At 41.9% G+C, this 25042-nt stretch overlaps 1 protein-coding gene across 1 annotated transcript; it reads left to right on the plus strand.

The window, feature by feature from the left end:
• LOC114682920 (tetratricopeptide repeat protein 28-like) lies at positions 1-22397 on the plus strand. Its single transcript, XM_028857037.2, has 2 exons — positions 1-84; positions 21762-22397. Exons 1-2 carry the CDS (start codon positions 1-3, stop codon positions 22086-22088), a joined length of 411 nt encoding a protein of 136 aa, XP_028712870.1. The 3' UTR covers positions 22089-22397.
• Positions 22398-25042: the final 2645 nt, after the last annotated feature.

Below are 25042 nucleotides of genomic sequence, written 5' to 3' on the forward strand. Positions count from 1 at the left end.
ATGGAACAGCCGCTGACGCTGGCGCCCGAGCCGGCCTCGGCGCGGAGCCGCAGGCGGCGGGAGCCCGAGTCTCCGCCGGCGCCGGTGAGTGTGAGCGGGGCGCGGGCCGGGAGACTTTCTTTGTGAAACTCCGTCGGTGCAAGCCGGGCCGGGCCTCGGCGGGGGCGGACGGGTGACTGACTTGGAGGCAGAGCCCCCCACCCTCTCCGGCTCCTCGGGGTTCGATCCCCGCCGCGAACCACGCAGGCGGACCCGTTCCGTCATCTGCCCGCCTGCCTCAGTTTCCACGGCTGTGCGTGCCTGCGCCAGGGGCTTGGAATGCAGTGGGCACCTTCTGTCCGCACCTCCTCTTCCTCGACCCCGCCCCCTCGGAGCGGGACGGGCGCGGGCGGGGGTGGGGTGGGGTGGGGTGGGGTGGGGTGGGGGACGGGGCCCGAGCCCACCGTGGCTGTAGAATGCAGCTGCTGGGAGGCTCAGGTGTTGCCATCCCAGGTGGTGTTGGTAGGGAGTGGGCGTTCCGTTCCTAGAAGGCGACAAGGTGGTTGGTGCCTCATCACCGACAGATCCTGGAAAGCTTTAGGTCCACCTGGGCTTAGCGATGTTTGGGTGTGTCTGTCAGAGTGAAGGATGCTGAGCAAAATTTACTTTGCCTGGCTGGAGCAGCCTTTATCCCTGGACTCTGGAGTGTTTTTTTTTTTTTTCCTTTCCTCCCAAGCCACTAACTAGCCAGGGTGTAGAAATAATCTGGAGCACTTTATTAAAATATAGGCCCCACACAAGAGACGCACGCACAAACTGGTTTCTCAAGGCACGAAGTTTTGACTCGGGGAGTTTGTCCAGCTGTAAAGTGTCTCATAAGCAGATAACTTGCTCTGTTTTTACTTCTGCATGGTGCCTAGCATGTAGTAGTTGTTTAGTAAATATTTGTAGAACTGAATGACCCTGGAGTTGCAACCTAGGAACCCTTGAGATACTTCAGGTGCCTTTTGAGATAAATATCTGTCAGCTTTATTTCATATATGATTTTTCTCAGCTTCCAGGTTAACTTTTGTTACTATTTATAAAGTGATGTTCCAGTGTGCTTTAGTAAAAAACAAGGTATATGTTGATTAGTATGAAGGATCAGGTCTGTATATCCTGGCTAGATTAAAATTAATTCTGAGTGTCAGGGGTATGTCTCTATGGGTAAAGGTTCCTGCCACCATGCCCGGGCCTCTGAGCCTCGGAGTTGGATCACTGGGACCCACACAGTAGGACAGAAAGGACTCTGGCAAGTTGTCCTTTGACCTCCTCACAGGTGTACCAACACACACACACACACACACACACACACACACACACACACACACACATACACACACACAGAGAGAGAGAGAGAGAGAGAGAGAGAGAGAATAAAGTAAATTCTGAATATAAAAAATGCACTATTTCTTTTCATTTGAAGACAGTCCTCTAGGATTTTTTGTTCTTTTGAGACAGGTAAACATTTACATTTTCTTTAAAAATATTTTTTTATATATTTGAGTGTTTTCTTCACTCGTATGTATGTGCAGCAGAGGCCGGAAGAGGGCTTTGGCTCTCAGGTTGCACAGGTTATGAACCATGAACTGGGTGCTGAGAGTGGAACTCGGACACTGTGCAAGAACAGCCTCTGCTTTTAACCACCGAGTCATCTCTTTATCACCAATATTTACATTTTCATCCAAGGAAATCTGAATTATTATTTATTCAGGAAATTTGGCAGTTGCTTTTTTGATGTTTTTTTTTTTTCCTTGCCAGTACTATAATTGCTTGATGCTATGGTTTCTTTTTCCTCCATGTAGCTGTGTTTCATTTAGTTGATCTCTCTTCAATAGTGTTTTTCAGTAAATAGAGAATTCAAGTGTAAGAAAGACAATAAGAGCTGAGATTGCATCTGGAGAAGAAAAATCGGAAAAATAAAATGATGTAATCTCTAAATGTGTTTTGTCGATTGTGTGGATATGATTAAAAGAAACAAACTGGCCGGGCAGTGGTGGCGCACGCCTTTAATCCCAGCACTCGGGAGGCAGAGCCAGGCGGATCTCTGTGAGTTCAAGGCCAGCCTGGGCTACCAAGTGAGCTCCAGGAAAGGCACAAAGCTACGCAGAGAAATCCTGTCTCGAAAAAACCAAAAAAAAAAAAAAAAAAAAAGAAACAAACTGTCTTTAGGGGTTGGGGAGACAGCTTGGTGGGCAAAGTGCTTTCTATGCAAGCACAAGGACCCAGGTTCACCTCTGACTTCCCCCTAAAATTGGGCCAGTTGGTATGGACCTGTAACCCCAGAATTGGGAGTTAGGAGGTGGTGGAGGAAGGTGGATCCCTGGTGCCCACTCACCAGCTAGCCTGTCTGAAACTGGGCTGAGTGAGAAAGCTCCTGAAAAACAAGGTGGAGAAAACCTGGCATGGTGACGCACACCTTTAATCCCAGCACTCAGAAGGTAGAAGCAAGCAGATCTGTATGTGACTGAGGCCAGCCTGGTCTATGTAGAGAGTTCCAGGCCAGCCAGAGCCACATAGTGTGTTGGGGTGGGGGACGGGGGTGGGGGTAGAAAGCAACTGGGGAAGAGTCCTGAAGTCTACATCTCATGGCCTCTTCAAGAACATTCACAGGTCAGTGAACCTGTGCCCACATAAGCATGCAACACACATGCACTAAAATACCTTTTAGAAAAGCTTTATTCCCGCTTAGTGTGGTGGTACACACCTTTAGTTCCAGCACTTGGGAGGCAGGGGTAGGAGCATCTTTGCAAGTCTGAGGACATCCTGGTCTACATAGGAAGTTTCAGGGCATCAGGACTACATAGAGAGACACTGTCTTTAAAATAACAACAAAACAAAACCCCCAAAAAGCCAAAAAAGAAAAGCTTTACTCTCAATGTATACATCTGCAGCACAACTCATGAACCCAGGGCTCAGAGAAGATTGTGGAAGGTGGGGACAGAAAGATTGTAAGAGCCAGAGGAAAAAGGAGTTTGTTGTGAGACTGTGTCTTTTAGAAATGTCATCAGCTACACTCAATATGACACAACTGGTCATGCTAAAGAGGAAGGGGAAAGCTCATGAGGCCTCAACCCTAGACAAAGAACTACAGGCAGCTAAGGAATGCTGGAAGCGGGAGAAGTAGTCTTCACCAGGGACAAACACACTGATTTGTTAACCAATACCAAATGGTCAGACCTGGAAACATACATATGAATAATATTATATGGACTGAGCCGTTGTATTAATATGTAGGAATATGTATATGTGCATTGCTACATAGCAACAACTAATGAGAAAGAGGCCATGGATTTGAAAGAGAGCAAGGAGAGGGGTGTGTGGGAGGACTAGAGGGAGGAAAGGGAAGGGGGACCTGTTGCAATTATAATCTAGAAGAATATTTAAAAAGCTTATTGAAAAAATAAAACTTTGACATATTTACTTCCAACAAAGTTATCATCTTTAGTGTTGTTAGGTTCTTTTCTCCTTGTTCTGACCACTGACTGGAAGTAACTTTAGGGAAGGTTTATGTTTGAGGGTCCAGCTGTTGGCTGCGAAGGCATAGTGACAGGAGTATGACACAGCTGGTCACATTGTATCAGGAGGCGGGGAGATGAACACAGGGCAGCTGGTCACATTGTATCAGGAGGCGGGGAGATGAACACAGGGCATCTGGTCACATTGTATCACGAGGCGGGAAGACAAATGGGGGCCTAGCTCTCTTTTTGACAGTCTGAGAGGGAGCCCAGCCCATGGAGTTCACCAGCCAAATTCCTGATGGGTTTTCTCTCCTCAGAGGTGCCTTCGAAGTCACACCTGGAAGTGTATCTTTTAGGTGATTTCAATTATAGTTGAATTAAGAGTTTTGTACCCCAGGTGTGGTGGCGCATGCCTCTGATCCCAGTACTCGGGAGGCAGAGACAGGTGGATCTCTGTGAGTTCCAGGCCAGCCTGGTCTACAGAGCGAGTTCCAGGATAGCTAGAGCTATACAGAGAAACCCTGTCTTGAAAAACAAAACAAAAAATATTTAGTTTCATGGTTTATAATATATTGACAGAGTATTGTGTGACCATTATTGTTATCTCCCGTGTGTGTGTGTGTGTGTGTGTGTGTGTGTGTGTATGTGTGTAGGTGTGTAGTATGCTTATGTATGTGTGGGTGCACACGTGTGTTTTAGGGGGTGGAGGCCAGAGGTCAATGTCCTTTATTGCTCTTCACCTCCACATATGTGTGTGTGTGTGTGTGTGTGTGTATTTACTCATTATGTATACAGTGTTCTGTCTGCATGTTTGCCTGCAGGCCAGAAGGGGCACCAGATATCATTATAGATGGTTGTGAGCACCATGTGGTTGCTGAGCATTGAACTCAGGACCTCTGGAAGAGCAGCCAGTGCTCTTAACCTCTGAGCCACCTCACCAGCCCTCCTTATATTTTGAGACAGGGTTTTGTTGCACTTGGAGCTCACTGTTTTTGGCTAGCTAGTTCAGGCTGACCAGCAAGCTCCGGAGATCTGCCTGTCTCTGTATCCCTTCTCTAGTGTTAGGATTATAGATGTCTCCTGACCAACTTGTGAATCCTCCTGCTGTCTGTCTGTCATTAATTTGTGTGTGTGTGTGTAGATATCTGTGGTGTCCAGAGGTGTTGAACCCCCCTTGATGTGGAGTTATAGGCTGTAGTGAGCCACCTGATGTGGGTTCTGGGAACGGAACTCAGGTCCTCTGAAAGAGCAGCAAATACTCTTAAGGAAGATAAATAAATGTCTAAAAACAAGTGTATGTAACTTGTTGGTTGTTGGAGATACAGATGCAATATAATGTGATTCTGCATTACTGGTGCTAAACTGAAAAAGACTGACATATATGAGAGCTGAGGAGGATGTGGAGAATTGTCTCATATCACTGGCATGAAAAGTGACCCATGGACTTTGAAAACAGTTTGACAGTTCAGTAGTTGTGGCTCTAACAAAAGTTTGTATGAGTGTTCATACCTTTGGTTGGTGATAGCTGAAAAGTGACAGACTGTTCATGAACTAAATACTGGATGGTTAACGTTGAACACTCATACTGTGGAATCTTCTGCAAATACTAATCAGTTCATGACACAATTGGATGGCCTTTGAACATACTCTGAATGAAAGGAACTAAACCTTAAAGGTCCTGCTAACTGTTGATGTGAAAGCTCAGCATAGGCAGATTCACCAGGGGCAGATTTTGAGACTGACATCTTGGTATGCCACATAAACTGGTTTGGTTCAAGCAGTCCTCTAGCCTCAGCCTCAAGAGGAACTGTGACTACAGGTGTGCAGCACCATTCTCTACTTATTTGTCTTTCTTTTTTCAGTTTTCATGTGTTTGTGTGTGCTATGCATGTTTTTTCATATGTGTGGGCATATATGCATGTGTGTGTAGAGCCTGAGGTTGATGTCAGGAATCATCCTCAACCATTTTACTTTATCCAGTGAGGCAGGGTTTCTCAACCCATAGCTTGCTAGCCAGCTTGTGGAGATACCCTCTCTGCACATTCCAGGGCTGGAATTATAGGTGGGCTGCTATACCCACCTGGCATTCATGTAGGTTTCTGAGGACCTAGACTCCAGTATTCTTGTTTATGCAGTAAACTTTCTCCCCATTCCTGCTACTTAGTTTTAAAAATATACAACTTGGGGCTGGAAAGATGGCTCAACATTTAAGAACACTTGCTGATTTTCTAGATGACCTGGGTTGGGTTTCGGTCACCCACATGGGGGCTCACAGCTACGTGTAATTTTAGTTCTAGGGGATCCAGTGTCCTCTTTTGGGTTCTGTGTGCACCAGGCACTTACATGGTTTACACTATACAATCACACAAACACTCATATACAAAAATAAATAAAATATTTTAAAAAATATTTTTAAAAAAGGAGTCCCCAATTGAGCCAGACACAGTGATTTTATGCCTATAGTCCCATATTTTGTGAGACTGAGGCAGGAGAATTACTGGGAATTTGAGGCCAGCAGGGCTCAGCAGTGAATTCCACAGCAGACTGGTCACAGAATGAGGCCCTGTCTCAAGGGAGAAGCTGAAGGAAGGGCTCTGTGACTTAGAGCTGCTGATCTTCGGGGACCTGGTTTGGTCCAGCACCCACACTGAGTGTTCACGATTGCTTATGATTCCATTTCCAGGGGTCTGATACTCTCTTGGCCTCCTCAGGCACTGTGGGTATGTTGTGCAATACTTACCACACATAGATACAGAAAATGAACAAATAGTTGAATTTTTTTTTTTTCCATCACAGGCAATTTATTTTGTTCTATTCATTCACAGTTAATACAGAAAATACTTGGAAACATTTCCATATAATGTTTGACATAGAAATCATCAAATAGAAGTATACAATGTTGACAGGAGGCAGTACATTTATAATTTATAACCCCAAATGTATTTATAAATTAGAAATGGAAAGATCTACAAATGAAATTTTGAAGGTTCACCAAAGTCATTTAATCTGTCAGTTTCTCATTCATTTTTATGTCTTAATAATATTCTATTGTATGAATAAGCCACATTTTATTTCTCTCCAGTATTTTATAGCTATTTAAGTTGTTTTAACTTTTTTACTATTAGCAACACACTGCTGTAAACCTTCATGTACATGTTTCATAGGTGCATATTTTCAGTAGTTTGAGGATATATTCCTAAGGGTAGAATTGTTGGGTAACAGAGTAACAATGTTTTGCATTTTGACCAACCACCAAACTGTTTTGCCAAAGTGGCACACCATTTTACAATCTCACCAAATCCTTGTTCTTAAGGCTCTGATTTTTGTACAAAAGCATTCAATCATTCTGTCAGACCAAACCAGGAAAAGTAAGCTATAGTTCAGAGCTGTTCTATTCCATTTACTATGCAAAGCCATTCTTGGCATTTGCAACTCTCAGCCCTTTTGAGTATTCTTGCAGTGTTCACCTTTTCCTCCACCACTTTTTTTTTTTCTTCTTTTTTTCTGGTTTATTTCTATCTATTACAAATGTATAAAAAATCCTCCATCAACGCTGCTGATAGCAGCAGAACCTTGAGAAATATACCTTTGGTTTGCCTCAGAAAAGGAACACATATTGTACTGTAAAGTTTATAAAATTGGCGCAAAACATTGTGATAATGTTACAATACCAGTTTTAAGAGTTCAGTGACTAATGGGGAGCCGATGGGATACATGCAGAACTGTGAAAGTGATCTCACTTAGCCAGCTGTACACGTAGACTGTAAATCTACATTCAGATCATTTCTGAACTAAGACTATCATCTCAGTTTATCTGTTGAGGTCAACCAGGAAACCCTAGAATATACCTTGATTTTTGCAAAAAACAAAATGGGGGGAGGGGTTTCTTCAGCATTTCAGTCCACGAGTAACAGTATCAGTAACAGGCAAAGTGTTCTCTCACTGTCAACATAGAATGAACTGCTGCTGGAGGTCAACTTGGGCTTTAATTTGCATTGGCACTTACATGCCTAGTAGTCCAAGTTGTTGACCTCATGATTTTAAAAAGTAACTCTAAAAAAGTAAAATGGCCCTTCTTGGAAGACTAAAGAAAGACATCCAGCCACAGTTGTAAAAAGTCTCATCAAAACAATATACCCTTTTATGAATTACGCCTCAATTAAAAAAAAAAAAAAAAAAAAAAAAAAAAAAAAAAGGAGCCCCAAAATAAGAAGCAGCTCTGAAAAAGAAAATATAACTTAAGATATTTGAAAAAAAAACAAGGTGAATACAGGTTCAAAAATAATTAAGATACATTTTCTTAAGGCTACCTAGAATTAGGCTTTAAAGAATTCTACCATTTCAAGTTTACCACTAGTTACTAGATACCTATTTACAAACAAGATGTTCACCTTTTTTGTTCCTTTATCAAGAGAAAAATCTACCTTCAGACTATGAGGGTGGTGATGGGGAGGGACTAGAAAACAAGATTCAAACAATCCCATGCAAATATCACATTTTTCAAATGGAAGAACTCCAAACTGCACTAGAAGATCCAATCACTAAGACACTTTCCATTGAAATGATTTAAGTACAACTACATGGCACCAAGGTTTAGGCCTAATATAGGCCTGACAACCAAGTCCTTGTTTTCTGGAAGAAAGGCCTCAAAAGTCCCACTCAATTCCACATAACAATACTTCAAAGATCAATTAGGTTTTCCTTTCCTTAATATTTTTGTTTTTGACTTCTAATCTTAAAGACTAGATTAAAACTTAGCTCATTTCCCAGAAGGCAATGCTTCCCTTTGCTCTATGAAAGAGTCCACCAAGACCTCTTCCTAAAAACCATCTAGCCCCCAGCCTCCAGCCTGTGCTTGTGATGCATCTTTCTCAACATCCTGAAAAGGTAATGTAGGTAAAATATGCTCATAAACATTAAAACTAGTTGTTAGAAAGACGTAACTAGCTTTATAATTTAAGTTTTAAAGCATAAATACTTGCAGCTTAATCTGCACTGACAATGATTGTCGAAGCCTAGAATTCAACATTTACAAATTCTCATTCACACACACAAAACACACTATTATCACACAACTTGTGTCTTGAGAGAATCTTCTGTTTTTTAAATCTTTGGCCTCCCAGTCAATCCCAAGTTCAACCAACTTTTCCGAGTTCTGGTAGTTACCTGGACCACTGAGGCATTGCCACAAGACTTCTTCTCTTTTGAAACATCCTTTTTCTCTAGATATTAGGATAGCTACACCAGCTTGTTTCTTCTGTGGTGTATGTTGGTGTGGGATTATCTATTGCTTGATTTTTCATGGATGTGTTTAGCTTCTTTGGGTTGAATTTTCCCTTCTAGTGCTTTCTGTAGGGCTGGGTTTGTAGACAGGTATTGATTAAATCTGGTTTTATCCTGGAATATTTTGTTTACTCCGCCTATGGTGATTAAGAGTTTTGCTGGGTATAATAGTCTGGATTGGCATCCGTGGTCTCTTAGTGTCTGCATGAGATTTGTCCATGATCTTCTCGCTTTCATAGTCTCTATTGAGTAGTCTGGTGTTATTCTGATGGGTTTACCTTTATATGTTACTTGGTCTTTTTCCTTTGCGGCTTTTAATATTTTTTCTTTGTTCTGTGTGTTTAGTGTTTTGATTATTATGTGGCGAGGGGACTTTTTTTTTGGATCCAGCCTATTCGGTGTTCTGTAAGCTTCTTGTATCTTCATAGGTGTTTCTTTCTTTAGGTTAGGAAAGTTTTCTTCTATGATTTTGTTGAATATATTTTCTGTGCCTTTGAGTTGGTATTCTTCTCCTTCTTCTATCCCTATTATTCTTAGGTTTGGTCTTTTCATGGTGTCCCAAATTTCCTGGACGTTTTGTGTTACGACTTTTTTTGTCTTTAGTATTTTCTTTGACTGACAAATCTATTTTCTCTATTGTGTCTTCAGTGTCAGAGATTCTCTGTTCCATCTCTTGCAATCGGTTGGTTATGCTTGTTTCTGTAGTTCCTGTTCGTTTTCTCAGGATTTCTATTTCCAGCATTCCCTCAGCATGTGTTTTCTTTATTATCTCAAATTCATTTTTCAGATCTTGGAATGTTTCTTTCATCTGTTTAATTGGTTTTTCTTGGCTTGATTTGATTTCTTCCCATTTTTTGTTCGTTTTTTCTTCCATTTCTTTAAGGGAGTTTTTTATTTCCTCTTTTTTTTTTTTTTTTTTTTAATTTTTCGAGACAGGGTTTCTCTGTGTAGCTTTGCGCCTTTCCTGGGACTCACTTGGTAGCCCAGGCTGGCTCGAACTCACAGAGATCCGCCTGGCTCTGCCTCCCGAGTGCTGGGATTAAAGGCGTGCGCCACCACCGCCCGACTTTTATTTCCTCTTTAATGGAGTTTTTCATTTCCTCTTTTTTTTTTTTTGGTTTTTCGAGACAGGGTTTCTCTGTGTAGCTTTGCGCCTTCCCTGGAACTCACTTGGTAGCCCAGGCTGGCCTCGAACTCACAGAGATCCGCCTGGCTCTGCCTCCCGAGTGCTGGGATTAAAGGCGTGCGCCACCACCGCCCGGCTTCATTTCCTCTTTAAGGGAAGTTTTTATTTCCTCTTTAAGAGAGTTTTTCATTTCCTCTTTAAGGAAAGTTTTTATTTCCTCTTTAAGGTAGTTTTTCATTTCCTCTTTAAGGAAAGTTTTTATTTCCTCATTGAGGGAATGTTTTATTTCTTCTTTAAGGGCTCTATCATCTTCTTAAAGTCAGTTTTAGGGTTGATCTCTTCTGTTTCTTCTGTCATGGTATGTTTAGGTCTTGCAGGTGTAGAATCACTAGGTTCTGATGTTGCCATATAGGTCTTTATGTTGTTGCCTGTATTTTTGCACTGGCGTCTACTCATCTCTTCCTCTGTGCGGTGCAGGTGGTGTCTATGTCTGAGAGTGCCTCTCTTGTTCTAATTTTTAGTCTTGGTTTAGTAGGGGTTCTTGGTTAAATTGGTGCTATTGGGCTGTTTCTTCAGGGGCAGCTGATTTCAGTCGGTGAATTATATACTTATGATTCTGGTGATCTGGTTTGGTGGCTGGGTAGCGCCTTCTTCTGTGTTCCCAGGTCACGTTTTGTTCATTTGTCAACTCCTCAGCTGATCTTGTTTCTTCAGACTTCAAACTGTAGGCATTTGAATCCTCTCCCAGATGGGTTTCAGCTGAGCAGGGTAGTCTCACCAACACCTCCAAGTTGTTGGGTTTCACAGGATCAGCAGTTGGGCCCTGGGTTGTCCTCAGACGGAGTGCCCAGACTCGCCCTGGTTCTGACCCACGGGATAGCCTCTTCCCCAGGTGTTGGGGCTAGGGGCGTCCCTGTTCCAAGCTGCATCCGCCCGTCTCCATCCCCGGCCTGTCCACCCCTGTGGCCCGCCGCCACAGGCCCACCTGCGTCCACTTGTCTCCGCCGCCGCCGGGCCTGTATGTCCCTGTCAGCTGCCTCAGCTGCCGCTGGGTCTGTCTGCCTCTGCGGGCGGCCAACGGGCCTGTATATCTCTGCTGGCTGCCACCGGGGGCCTATCTACCACTGCTTGTCACTGCTGCCAGGCCCATCCACCTCTGCGAACTGCCACCAGGCCTGTATGCTTCTGCCGGTTGCCGCTGGGCCTGTATGTCCCTGTAGGCCGCTGCCACCGGGCCCTTCCACCTCCGCGAGTCGCCGACCTGCGACCTGCGTCTGCCAGTCTCCGCCCCGTGGCCTGTCTACTTCTAGTTGAATATTTTTAAAGAGAGAAAACAAAGTATAAAACTAACATAGCCTTTGTGTATTCATATGGTTCCCTCCTCCCTAGAGACAGGGTCTCATTATTTTAGATGGACCGTAAGCCTGCTGTATAGCCAAAGTTGTCCTTGAACTTCTGGTTCTCCTGCTTCTGTCTCCTGACTGCTGGGGTTACAGGCATGTACCACGAAACCTGGTTTTATATAGAGCTGGGGATTGTACCCATATCTTTGTTTATCAACCAAGTTATATCCTTGGCCCCATATGATATTTTTATGTGAATTTGAAAAATGACTTGAGCCATAGGAAATAATTTAATATCAGGTTAAAAAGATGGTTCAGCAGTTAAAAGCACTTGCTGCTTTTCCAGAGGACTCAAGTTCAGTTCCCAGCACCCACATGGCAGCTCACAACCTTCTGTATCTCTGATTCTAGAGTATCCATTGCCCTCTTCTGGACTCCATGGGCACTATATACACCATGCACGGTCCTACATACAGGCAAAATACCCATGTACATAACATAAAAATGAATAAAAGAGAATAACTTAGTGAGTGGAAAGTGACTTCATGTGATTTAGAAAATTGTGGTCAAGGTGCAAAGGCAATCTGTGTGTGTGTGTGTGTGTGTGTGTGTGTGTGTGTATGTGTATGTGTGTATACATGCATGGGCACATGTGTGTCTATATGTGTGGATGTGTGTATATATATATCTATAATGTATGTGTTGGTGTGTATGTGTGTTTATATGTTGTTTGTGCTTGTGCATGTGGAAGCCAGAGGTTGGTGTTGGGTGTCTTATTTTATTTTTATTTGTTTATTTTTAGACAGGGTTGTCTTAGTCAGTGTTCTGTTTCTCTGAAGAGATACCACAACTCTTATAAAAAGAAAGCATTTTCCAGGTGATAGCGGCACATACCTTTAGTCCCAGTGTGGGAGCCCACAGAGGTTTCCTAGTGAGATCTGAGCTTACTTTACCCAGCAGGGCTGCATAAGGGGATGGACTGACCACCATGTGTATGGTTACCAGGTGTTTTACACTTGGATGTGCGGTATGCTTTGATCTAGTAAGGGGAGGTCTTTTGCCCGCCCCTTGGCATTCCTATAAAAAGCCCTTTTGAGAGACAGAAGGGGCTGGTGGATTTTGATCTAGGTCCTTCTGAAGCTATCCTGTGTTTCTGTCTGTCTCCTCTCCACTATCTTTCTGTCTACTAATTTCTTACACCCCTCTCCTCCTCATAGGATCGTGACAGTTGGCTATTGAAACTTAATCAGTAGTGACTCCAGATTGCAGCTGCTGTACTGGATGTGTTGCTCTTACTTGACATATTAACACACCTGCTGGTACATGGGGTACAGTCACTGATCTAACAGATGCCTTTTTGTCAATGCCTGCCATGAGGACCACAGAAGCAGTTGCATTCAGCTGTTGAGACCAGCAGTACACATTTACTGTTTTACATCAAGGAATATTAATGCACTAGCCCTGTGCCATGACTTAGTTTGAAGGGATCTTGATCATCTGTCTTTCCCACAAAATGTCATGGTGTCTACTGTATTGATGACATTATGTTGATTGGGTCAAGTGAACAGGAAGTAGAGGTATAGGAGAAACTCAAAGCAATGGAATTGATGTTATAAAGAGTTTGTTAGGGCTGGAGAGATGGCTCAGCGGTTAAGATCACTGGCTGTTCTTCTAGAGGTCCTGAGTTCAATTCCCAGCACCCACATGGTGGCTCACAACTGTCTGTAATGAGATCTGCAGCCCTCTTCTGGCATACAGGCAGAACACTGTATACATAATAAATAAATCTTTAAAAAAAAAAAAAAAAAAAAAAGAGTTTGTTAATGGATTGGCTTAGGAGACATCAAATCACACAAGGTAGAATTTAGTTAGGGGGTGCTACCCTCCCAAATACCCTATAGGCTCACAGATTTGAATGATTGTTTACCAGACAGTGGCACTATTAGTAGGGGTGGCCTTGTTGGTGGAAGTGTGTTACTGGGGGTGGGCTTTGAGGTTTCTCAGATGCTTAAGCCAGGCCCAGTCTCTCCCTGCTGCCTGTCAATCTGCAAGTAGAACTCCTGGCTCTTTTGCCACCACCATCTCTGCCTGCCTGCTGCCATGATAAGAATGGACTAAACCTCTGGACCGGAGCCTGTCCAATTAAATCTTTTCCTTTAAAAGAATTGCTGTGGTCTCTTCACTGCAATAGAACATTGACTAAGATAGAAGTTGATATCAGGGACTGGGGTATTGCTATGACAGGCCTGACCGTGTTTCTTGGTGGAATGTGGACTTTGGGACTTTGTATTAAGAAAACAGTTGAACACTTTAAATGGGGCTAAATGGGCCATGCTAATAGGAGCAGGGAAGACAGTGTTGCTGGGAACAATGTAGATTTTGATGGCCAAATCAAGAGGTTTTAGAGGAGAAGAATATGAGTAGATGGCCTAGAGATGTTCCTGTGTTATATTGGTGAAGAATATGGCTGTTTTTCTGCCCTTGTCCAAAAAATCTGGGGCTAAATTGGTGAGTTTTGGATTAACAGTATTGACCAGGAGATTTCAAAACAGCCTATTATTGACTGTGTCATGTGGTATTAGTGACCAGTCTTATGAAGCTCTATAATGAAAAGGAACAAGCTGTGTAGATGTAATGGTCTTATTAAATAAGAAACACAGAGCCAAATGCAGAGTTAAAAGCCCAAGAGGTCAGAGCAGTAGCTAAGAGCTGAGACTTAAAACCGCCTTCTTACCCTTCACAGATGCTGTCATCCTTCCCTCAGAAAGAGAGCTACTTTCTGTGTATCTGTTTTTTATTGACTTTCTGTTCTGCATTCTCATTGGTTATAAATCCAACCACATGACCTCCTCATCACTGCCTGTCTATACAGACCTCCAGGTCTTCTATGGTTGGTATTGAGATTAAAGGTGTGTGTGTGTCTCCATGCTGGTGGTGTCCTTGAACACATAGAGGTCTGCCTGTCATGTGATCAGGATTAAGGGCGTGTGCTACTACTGCCAGACTTCTGCTATGGCTTGCTATTAGCTCTGACCCCCAGGCTTTATTTATTAACATACAAATAAAATCACATTTCAGTACAAATAAAGCTGAACAGGAAAAATACAAAATGTAGAGTTTCAGAAGAAAAGGCGCACAGGAAGTATAATAGAGCTAAGTGCTGTGTTCAAGGAGATAAACAGATCAATGAAAAGCCAGTTGCTAAATGGAATAAAGGGAGTGGTGACCTAAGAGCAGGATTTTACCCAGCTAAGCTTCCAGCTTGTGAAAAGGAATTAAAAAAAAAGCTTAAGCAGTGAAGGAAACCATTGAAAGCAGAAAGCTGATACAGATGTGTTGGGGATTATTATTATTATTATTATTATTATTATTATTATTATTATTATTATTTGGTTTTTCCAGACAGGCTTTCTCTGTGTAGCTTTGCGCCTTTTTTGGAACTCTCTTATGGAGACCAGGCTGGCCTCGAACTCACAAAGATCCGCCTGCCTCTGCCTCCAAGTGCTGGGATTAAAGGTGTGTGCCATCACCGCCCAGCAGGGAATATTATTTTAAGGTGTGTTACTTTTGTTTATGTTGCATTTGTTTAACTCTGTGAAGCTTTGTTACTGTGCCTGTCTAAAACACCTGATGGTCTAATAAAGAGCTGAAAGGTCAATAGTGAGGCAGGAGAGAGAAATAGGCAGGGCTGGCAGGCAGAAAAAATATATAGAAGGAGAAATCTGGGAGAAGGAGGAGGACTCCAGGGACCAGCCACCTAGCTACATATCAAGCCATGGAGGAAGAGTAAGATTTATAGAAGTAAGAGAACAGGAAAAGCTCAGAGGCAAAAGGTAGATGGAATACTTTAAAGATAAGAAAAGCTGACAAGAAACAAGCCAAACTAGGCTGAGCATTTATAATTAAGAATAAGCCTCCATGTGTGATTTATTTGGGAGCGGGTTGGTGGGCCCCCCAAAAGAGCAAAAACAACCAACAAAGATGTAATTGAACAAGGGGGGGAGCATTGTTGGACAGCAGCAATCCATTATCAAATGATCACAGTATCATGTACTAGCAGGCCTAAGCCGGTCCTGAGGGCACAAGCAAGTTACATGAAGATGCCCAAATGCCTATGGTTTCTGTTCCAGTTGCAATGCCATCTACTTCTGAGCATGCAGCTATGGCCTCATGGGGTATGCTGTGTGATCAGTTGACTGAGATACGTAAGACGAGCAGGATTTCCTTTACTGTTGGTTCTGTACTGTCTTAGTCACTTTGATTCCTGTGACAAAGCATAGTAACTAAGGCAACTTATAAAAGAAAGCATTTAACTTGGGACTCATGGTTCCAGAGGGTTAGAATTCATGACCATCATGGTGGGATGCATGGCAGCAGTAGGTAGGCATGGCAGTGGAGCAGCAGCTGAGAGCTTACATCATCCATAAGCATGAGGTAGAGAGAGAACTTACTGGGAATGGCATGGGCTTTTGAAACCTCAAGGCCCACCCCTAGTGATAAACCTCCTCCAACAAAGCCGCACCTCCTAATCCTTCCCAAACAGTTCCACCAACTGGGGACCAAGCATTTACATATATGAGCCTATGGGAACCATTCTCCATCAAACCACCACATGTACACTCCAAGCATCATCTGGAAGTGGACAGGTGCAGCATTATAGCCCTTTTCTGAGACAATCGTGAAAGACTGCAGAGAAGGGAAATCTTTATAATGGGCAGAACTTTGGACAGTGCACATAGTTGTACATTCTGCTTGGAAGGAGAAATGGCCAAAAAAAAAAAAAAAGAAGAAGGAGAAATGGCCAGTTGTGTGATTATTTACTGATTCATGGGCTGTAGCCAATGGTTTGGCTGTGGCCAGGGACTTGGAAAGATCATGGTGAGAAAAACTTTTGAGGAAGAAGTTTGTGGCTACATCTCTTCAAATGGGCAAAGGATGTGAAGATACTTGTGTCCCATGTAAGTGTTCATTGAAATGTGACTTCAGCAGAGGAGTAGTTCAGTAATCAAGTAGATAGGATTACATGTTCTGTGGACAGTCAGCCTCTTCCATGGCTGTCCTGCTGTTGCCCAGTAGATCTTGAACAAAGTAGACATGGTGGCAGTAAGGTTATGGATGGGCTCAACAACATGGCCTTCCACTCACCAAGGCTGATCTGGCTACAGCTGTTGCTGAGTGCCAGATCTGCCAACAGCAGAGGCCAACACTGGGCCCCAGTATGGCCCCCTTCCAAGGGATGAGTAGCCAGTGACCTGGTGGCAGGTTGATTATATTAAAGCACTTCCTTTGTGGACAGGAAGAAGTTGTCTCTGATATGACTTTTTACTTCCCTGACTCTAACAACTCCACTAAAAGACCTGTTGACTTGATGAATCAGTTTAGTCAGCTATTAGGATGCAAAGTTGGCCTACGAAGACCAGTAGCATTTTTGTATACCAATTATGAACTAGCTAAGAAGGACATCAGGGAAATAATTCTGTTCATAGAAACCTCAAAAAAGAAAAGAAAAATAGAAAAAAATGACCTAGTCTAAGCCTATCTTAGCCAAGGATGTAAAAGACCTCTCTAGGGAAAATTATAAGCAATAAAGAAAGAAATTGTTGTTGAAATCTAACTTTAAGGCATGGTGGTATGATAAGATACAGGAGGTTATTGCAATGTTTTTGTATCTGTGGAGATTTGCTTTGTGACCAAGCATGTGATCAATTTTTGAGAAGGTTCCATGGGGTGCTGAGAAAAAGGTATATTCTTTTGTATTAGGATGGAATGTTCTGTAGATATCTATTAAGTCCATTTGAGTCATAACATCTGTTAGGTTCTTTATTTCTTTGTTAAGTTTCAGTCTGGTAGAACTGTCTTTTGGTGAAAGTGGTGTGTTGAAATATCCCACTACTAATGTGTGGGGTTTGATGTGTGATTTAAGCTTTAGTAATGTTTCTTTTTATAAATGTGGGTGCCTTTGTATTTGGGGCATAAATGTTCAGAATTGAGACTTCATTTTGGTGGATTTTTTTCTGTGATAAATATGTAATGGCCATCCTGATCTCTTTCAATTGATTTTAGTTTGAAGTCTATTTTATTAGATGTTAGGATAGCTACACCAGCTTGCTTCTTAAGTCCATTTGATTGGAAAGCCTTTTCCTAGCCCTTTACTCTGAGGTAGTGTCCGTCTTTAAAGTTAAGGTGTGTTTCTTGTATGCAGCAGAAGGATGGATCCTGTTTTCTTATCCATTCTGTTTGTGTCTTTTTATAGGTGAGTTGAGACCATTGATATTGATGGATATTAATGACCAGTGACTGTTAATTTCTGTTATTTTTTTTTTTTGTGGTAGTGTTGCATTTTCCTTCTTTGGTATTTGTTGTGGGATTATCTATTGCTTGAGTTTTCATGGGTGTGTTTAGCTTCTTTAGGTTGGATTTTTCCTTTTAGTGCTTTCTGTGGCCAAATTAACCAAAAGGCAAGGAGAGAGCATCCAAATTAACAAAATCAGAAATGAAAAGGGAGATATACCAACAGACAATGAGGAAATCCAGAGAAGCATCAGGTCATAATTCAAAAACCTGTACTCCACAAAATTGGAAAATCTGGAACAAATGGACAATTTTCTGGATAGATACCACATACCAAAGTTAAATCAAGACCAGATAAACTATTTAAATAGATCAATAACCCCTAAAGAAATAGAAACAGTCATCAAAAGTCTCCCAACCAAAAAAAGCCCAGGACCAGATGGTTTCAGTGCAGAATTCTAGATTTTCAAAGAATTAATTCCAGTACTCTTCAAATTGTTCCACACAATAGAAACAAAAGGAACACTACCAAACTCTTTTTATGAGGCTACAATTACCCTGATACCCAAACCACACAAAGATGCAACAAAGAAAGAGAATTACAGACCAATCTCCCTCATGAACATTGATGCAAAAATACTCAACAAAATATTGGCAAACCGAATCAAGAACACATCAAAAAAATTATTCACCATGACCAAGTAGGCTTCATCCCAGGGATGCAAGGATGGTTCAACATACGAAAATCTGTCAATGTAATACACCATATAAACAAACTGAAAGGAAAAAAAAACACACATGATCATCTCATTAGATACTGAAAAAGCCTTTGACAAAATCCAACACCCCTTCATGATAAAGGTCTTAGAGAGATCAGGAATACAAGGAACCTTCCTAAACATAATAAAGGCAATTTACAGCAAGCCAACAGCCACTGTCAAATTAAATGAAGAGAAACTCAAAGCAATACCACTAAATTCAGGAACAAGACAAGGCTGCCCACTCTCTCCATATTTATTCAATATAGTACTAGAAGTTCTAGCTAGAGCAATAAGACAACAAAAGGAGATCAAAGGGATACAAATTGGAAAGGAAGAAGTCAAACTTTCACTATTTGCAGATGATATGATAGTATATGTAAGTTACCCCAAAATTCTACCAGGGGACTCCTACAGCTGATAAACACCTTCAGTAAGTGGCAGTATACAAGATCAACTCAAAAAATCAGTAGCCCTCCTATGCAGAAATGATAAAAGGGCTGAGAAAGAAGTCAGAGAAATATCACCGTTTACAATAGCCACAAATAATATAAAATACCTTGGGATAACACTAACTAAACAAGTGAAGGACCTGTTTGATAAGAACTTTAAATCTCTAAAGAAAGAAATTGAAGATATCAGAAAAGGGAAGGATCTCCCATGCTCATGGATAGGTAGGATTAACACAGTAAAAATGGCAATCTTGCCAAAAGCAATCTACAGATTCAATGCAATCCCCATCAAAATCCCAACACAATTCTTCACAGACTTGGAAAGAAAAATACTCAACTTCATATACAAAAAAAAATTACCCAGGATAGCTAAAAGAATCCTGTATAATAAAGCAACCTCTGGAGGCATCACCATCCCTAACTTCAAGCTCTACTATAGAGCTATAGTAATAAAAACAGCTTGGTACTGGTATAAAACCCGACATACGGACCAATGGAATCGAATTGAAGACCCTGACATTAATCCATGCACATATGAACACCTGGTTTTTGACAAAGGAGCCAAAACTATACAATGGAAAAAAGAAAGTATCTTCAACAAATGGTGTTGGCATAACGATGTCAATATGTAAAAGATTACAAATAGATCCATATCTGTCACCATGCACAAAACTCAAGTCCAAGTGGATCAAAGACCTCAACATAAATCCAATTACAGTAAACATAATAGAAGAGAAAGTGCACATTGGCACAGGAGATTATTTCCTAAATATAACACCAGCAGCACAGACACTGAACACAACAATTAATAAATGGGACCCTTGAAGCTGAGAAGCTTTTGTTGGGCAAAAGACACGGTCCTTAATAAGACAAGAAAAAAAAAAAAAATGGGAAAAGACCTTCACCAACCCCACATCTGACAGAGGACTGATCTCCAAAGTATATAAAGAACTCAAGAAACTGGACATCAAAATACTGAACAATCCAATTAAAAAATGGGCTAAAGAGCTAAACAGAGAACTCTCAAAAGAAGAATCACAAATGGCTGAAAGACATTTGAAGAAATGCTCAACACCCGTAATCATCAGAGAAATGCAAATCAAAAACGACTCTGAGATACCATCTTACACCTGTCAGAATGGCTATGATCAAAAACACTGATGACAGTCTATGTTGGAGGGGATGTGGAGCAAAGGGAACACTCCTCCACTGTTGGTGGGAGTGCAAACTTGTACAACCACTGTGGAAATCAGTATGGCGGTTTCTCAGAAAATTGGGAGTCGATCTACCTCAAGACCCAGTCATATCACTCTTGGGCATATATTCAAGGAATGTTCAATCATACCACAAAGATATATGCTCAACTATGTTCATAGCAGCACTGTTCGTAATAGCCAGAACCTGGAAACAACCTAGAAGCTTGTCAACAGAAGAATGGATTAAGAAAATGTGATACATAGACACAATGGAGTACTACTCAGCAGAGAAAAAAAATGACAGCATGAAATTTGCAGGCAAAAGGATGGAACTGGAAAATATCATCCTGAGTGAGGTAACCCTAACCCAGAAGGAAAAACATGGTATGTTCTCACTCATAAGTGGATACTAGATATAAAGCAAAGAAAAATCAGACCACAACCCATAGAACCAGGGGGGACCCTAGGATGACTGTGGCTTATAATAAGTTTTGGTTTTACTCAGTTACTAGGCAAGCCTCAATGAAACATTTCACTATTAGGATAAGAATTTGTACTGTTTCAAGCTGATAATAGAAAAATAAATAAATATATAAAAATGAGAAAAAATGAGGAAGACATCGTAAGAGTGAGAGTGTTGAGTGGATACTGTCAAAAGGGCCATGTTGACTGCATCGGTTACTTCTCTGTGAAAAAACACCATGGCCAAGGCAACTTACAAAAGTTTATTTTGGCTTTTGGTTCCAAAGGCTGAGAGTCCATCATGTCAGGGTTGGGGTTGGAGCAGGGGTGGTGCTTGAAGCAGGATGCCGAGAGCTTACATCGTGAATCACCAGTACAGGAAGAGAGCAAGCTAGCAAAGCTGGACTTCCTAGATGTGTCTAGATAATGTAACCAATGGGGACCAAGCGTTCAAATGCAGTAACCTATGGGGGACATTCTCCCTCAAACCACCATATTCCATTCCTTGATCTTCATAGGTTCCTAGCCATATCATACTGCAAAATGCATGCAGTTCAAAGTTTCCAAAATCTTTATTGTCTTTCAGTTTCAACACCATTTAAACATAAAGTCTCCCTTTCCTTTTTTTTTTAATTCTCTTTTTTTGTGGGGGCAGTCACAAGGGTTGGGATTGGACCTAGGAGGACTGGGAAGTGAGTGTGATTGTGGTGTAAGAAATTACCAAATAGGCGGGGTGGGGGAGGGGGAAAAAGAAATTACCAAATAACCAATACAAATATTATGTTGGAAAAAAATTTAAAAGTAAAGTCTCTTCCGAGTCTCAATGCAGTCTCTTAATTGTAACCTCCTAAGAAAAGTATATACTTCCAAAATATGATAGCCTGCTGGGTGTGGTGGCACACACCTTTAATCATAGCACTCAGGAGGCAGAGCCAGGCAGATCTCTGTGTGTTCGAGGCCAGCCAAGACTAGAGAGAACATATTTTAAAAACCAATTCTGCTTCTTTAGCCAGCTTGCTCTGGGTATCCTGTCTCTGCCTCCTGAATATGAAGATTACTGGTGGCCACCACACCTGTCAAGTTTTTTACATGGGATTTAGAGATCCAAACTCCAGTTTGGATGCTTCCAAGACAAGTGTGTTGTCCACTGAGCTATATCCCCCTCCTGTATATGTCCATTTAAGGTACTGTTAGCTGTTTCAAGGAAAGCTTATTTGTTAGAAGGACAAAAGTCAACTTAGAGAAGCAGAATTGGTTAACTCTAGATTCAGAAAGAGACTGTGCCTCAATGAGTAAGATACCTGACATCAGCTCCAGGCCTCAGGAACCTGTGTGGACTGTCTGAACTCATGACGATTTCTTTGTTTGTAGATCCCTCTCTTTGGTGCTAAGACTATTGCCCAGAGAAGTCCTGATGAACCAGCACTGAGCAAAGCTGAATTTGTTGAGAAAGTCCGTCAGAGTAACCAGGCCTGTCATGATGGAGACTTCCACACAGCTATTGTTTTGTATAATGAAGCCCTGGCAGTTGACCCTCAGAACTGCATTTTATATAGCAATAGATCTGCAGCCTACATGAAAACCCAGCAGTACCACAAGGCATTGGATGATGCAATCAAAGCCCGACTCCTCAATCCCAAGTGGCCAAAGGTAGCAGTTTTATTTACTTTCACAGAATTGTCTGTTTTGATATTGTAGGATAACATTTCATTGATTCAGTACAGATACTCATTCATATAATCAGTACTTCAGCAAAATCTACAGTGACCCAAAGCCAGCAACCACCTTTCTTGAGCGGTTTTGTAAGTTTGCTTTCTGTCCACGTTTAATTCTTCCCCTGCTTGTGTTAGATTTTGGTGTATCTTATTGATGAGTTACAGGATCTATTCAGGTTTTAGACATCTTTTTTCATACAAGTGTTTAGATGTTGTATAGCGACTGTATTTATCTCCTTCAATTTAAAATGAACTTAGTCAGATGGTGGTGCACACCTTTAACCGCAGCACTCGGGAGGCAGAGGCAGGTGGATCTCTGTCAGTTTGAGGTCAGCCTGGTCTACAGAGCAAGTTCCAGGCCAGCCAAGGCTACACAGAGAAATCTTGTCTCTGTGAACAAACAAAACAAAACAAACAAAAAGAATGATGTTTAATCAGGGAAATCTCAGCTAAAAATAAATCATAATTATATTCCCTTGAGCACTGCCTGGTGCAAGTTGGTGATTTTGTTTTGTTCATAAAGATAACTTCTTAACTTAATGATAGCATTGTTATTTTATATCTGTATAATTAATATATATATATATATATATATATATATGTATCCTAAGTTGAAAATAACTTAAGTGAGAAATAAATAAACTGGCTATGGTGGTATATACATCACCCAGTATTCAGGAGGACAAGGCAGGATGATCATGAGCTTAAGTTTAATAAAAACAAAATATAACACATATTAAAAATACATAGTCTACCAAATATCATAGCTTAGTTTAGTCTACCTATAATGTGCTCAGTGCACTTAGGATGGCAGTTAGACAAAATTGTTTAAAACAATTGGGTATGGTGTTCAAGCTTGTAATTCTAGCACTCAAAAAGGAGGATTTCCCGTCTGAGGCTAGCCTGGCCTGCACAGAAAGTTCTCTAAGACAGCCTGGACTTCATAGCAAGCCTTGTGTTAAAAACAGACAGATGATGGCATTTCTGGATGGAGATGGCAGGTGTGACAGTGGAGGGGAAAGGCTGGAGCTTGCAATACTAGGGGAGCATGAAGCCATGTGAAGCCATGAGGTCATGCAGGGCTGAGTTGCCTGGGCACACATATCCTTCACAGAGGATAGAGGGAACAGATATTTCTGGCTGAAACTCAGTCTCAGACATTTCTACCAATTTGACTAAAAGTTGAGCTATGAAGTTTGGATGGTTGCCTTTTCCTCAGATGGTTTGAAATCAAAGCAGCAAAATTGATATAAAAGGGCAAAGCATCCAGAAAAGAAGATTATTCGGAGTTGCTGGCTGGTGGTCTCTGGGGATGTTGACATCTCAAATGCCATGTGTCTTGTGCCTGATTCTGGCCACAGGACTCAGTGATGGACACATCAGCATTTAGGAGGTGCTAAGAGGGCTCCTGTTTTTGAATCTTTCCAAATACCTACCTGTTGTGAGAGATCTGAGCTTCATATCCATTAACACTTTTTGCGTCAGAGACTTAGAGGTGGCAAACAGAGTGAGGCGTCATCTGGCCATCTGCAGAGGGTTTTCTACTCCATCCGCATGTGTGTTGTCTACAAGAAGTTGGCCTTTCTGTGCATTACGTGCTCCAGCACACGCGTCTAGACCCCAAGGGCCACCAAAGCTGTGCTGTCTCTGACTTCTCTCTGGATTCTGCCTTCCCTGTCACAGCTGTCCGTCCCCGCCCCCCCAGACAGGTTTCTCTGTGTAGTCCTGGCTGTCCTGGAACTCACTGAGATCCACCTGCCTCTTTCTCCTGAGTGCTGGATTAAAGGCATGCGCCACCACCTGCCCAGCTCCTGTCACAGCTTCTTACAGTGTCAGTGTGATTATGTTACCAATGCTTAGGGGCAGGCCAGGTGTTTCCAGGTTCTTGGCTTCTTGTTCAACAATGAAATAAAAGCCCACACAGATTTCAAAGTCACTCATTACTTGATTTAGAACAAAGCAATAGAATACCTCAGAACACACTGTAAGAGAGCCATGGGCCACATGAGTGAGATTTCTCAAGGCTTCAGGTTATTGCCCGCAGGAAGGAGCAGCTGCTTACTAAGGGACAAAGTTTGGTGGTTCTATCTGTATCCATTGATAGGTCATATAATAATTTTTCTGCTACACACTTCCTTCCACAATGCATCAGATTTTAGTCATGTGCATGCCCAGTTATACAGAAACATAAGATTATAAATAGGAAGACAGAGCCAGGCAGATCTCAGTGAGTTCGAGGCCAGCCTGGTCTATAGAGTGAGATCCAGGACAGGCACCAAAACTACACAGAGAAACCCTTTCTGGGGTGGGGTGGGGGGGACAAAAACAAACAAACAAGCAAAAAACAGGACTGGTGACTGGAATGTAGCAAGTTTGACCTTGGAGAACCATCCATGGATCTTCAACCTGAGCAAGTGAGGCTTAGTGGGGAGATTTCATTTATGAAGTTTTGTCTACTTACAAAGTCTTCATTGAACTCCTTTTGGCTTTTGATATGTAAATGCAGTTTCTGATGTTATTTTGGTAATAAAAGTACATCCTTTCTCTCGGTGGTTAAGTTCATACTTCCTTAACTGGGAAGTGACTGCTGCTTAGGATAATACCCTTGTTTGGGGCAATGGTGGACATGATTTAAAGCTCCTCTGCTACAGTCAGAATTGCTTTGATGATGGCAAGTACTTGTGACCAGTAAGACAGATTTGTTTTTTCTTTTTAATTTGTTCATTATTTGTGTATATGCATGCTCATGTATGTTATTCACAAGTGTAGAGGTCAGAGGATAATTGTGGAGTCAATTCTGTCAACACAAAAATATAACTTACCTCAAAGGGGACAAGAGGGGTGCTGGAGAGATGGCTCAGGGGTTAAGAGCACTGACTGTTCTTCCAGAGGATCTGAGTTCAATTCCAAGCACATGGCAGCTCACACCTGTCTGTA

Source organism: Peromyscus leucopus, chromosome 23 (assembly GCF_004664715.2).
Source record: "Peromyscus leucopus breed LL Stock chromosome 23, UCI_PerLeu_2.1, whole genome shotgun sequence".
Taxonomy (NCBI): Eukaryota; Metazoa; Chordata; class Mammalia; order Rodentia; family Cricetidae; genus Peromyscus; species Peromyscus leucopus.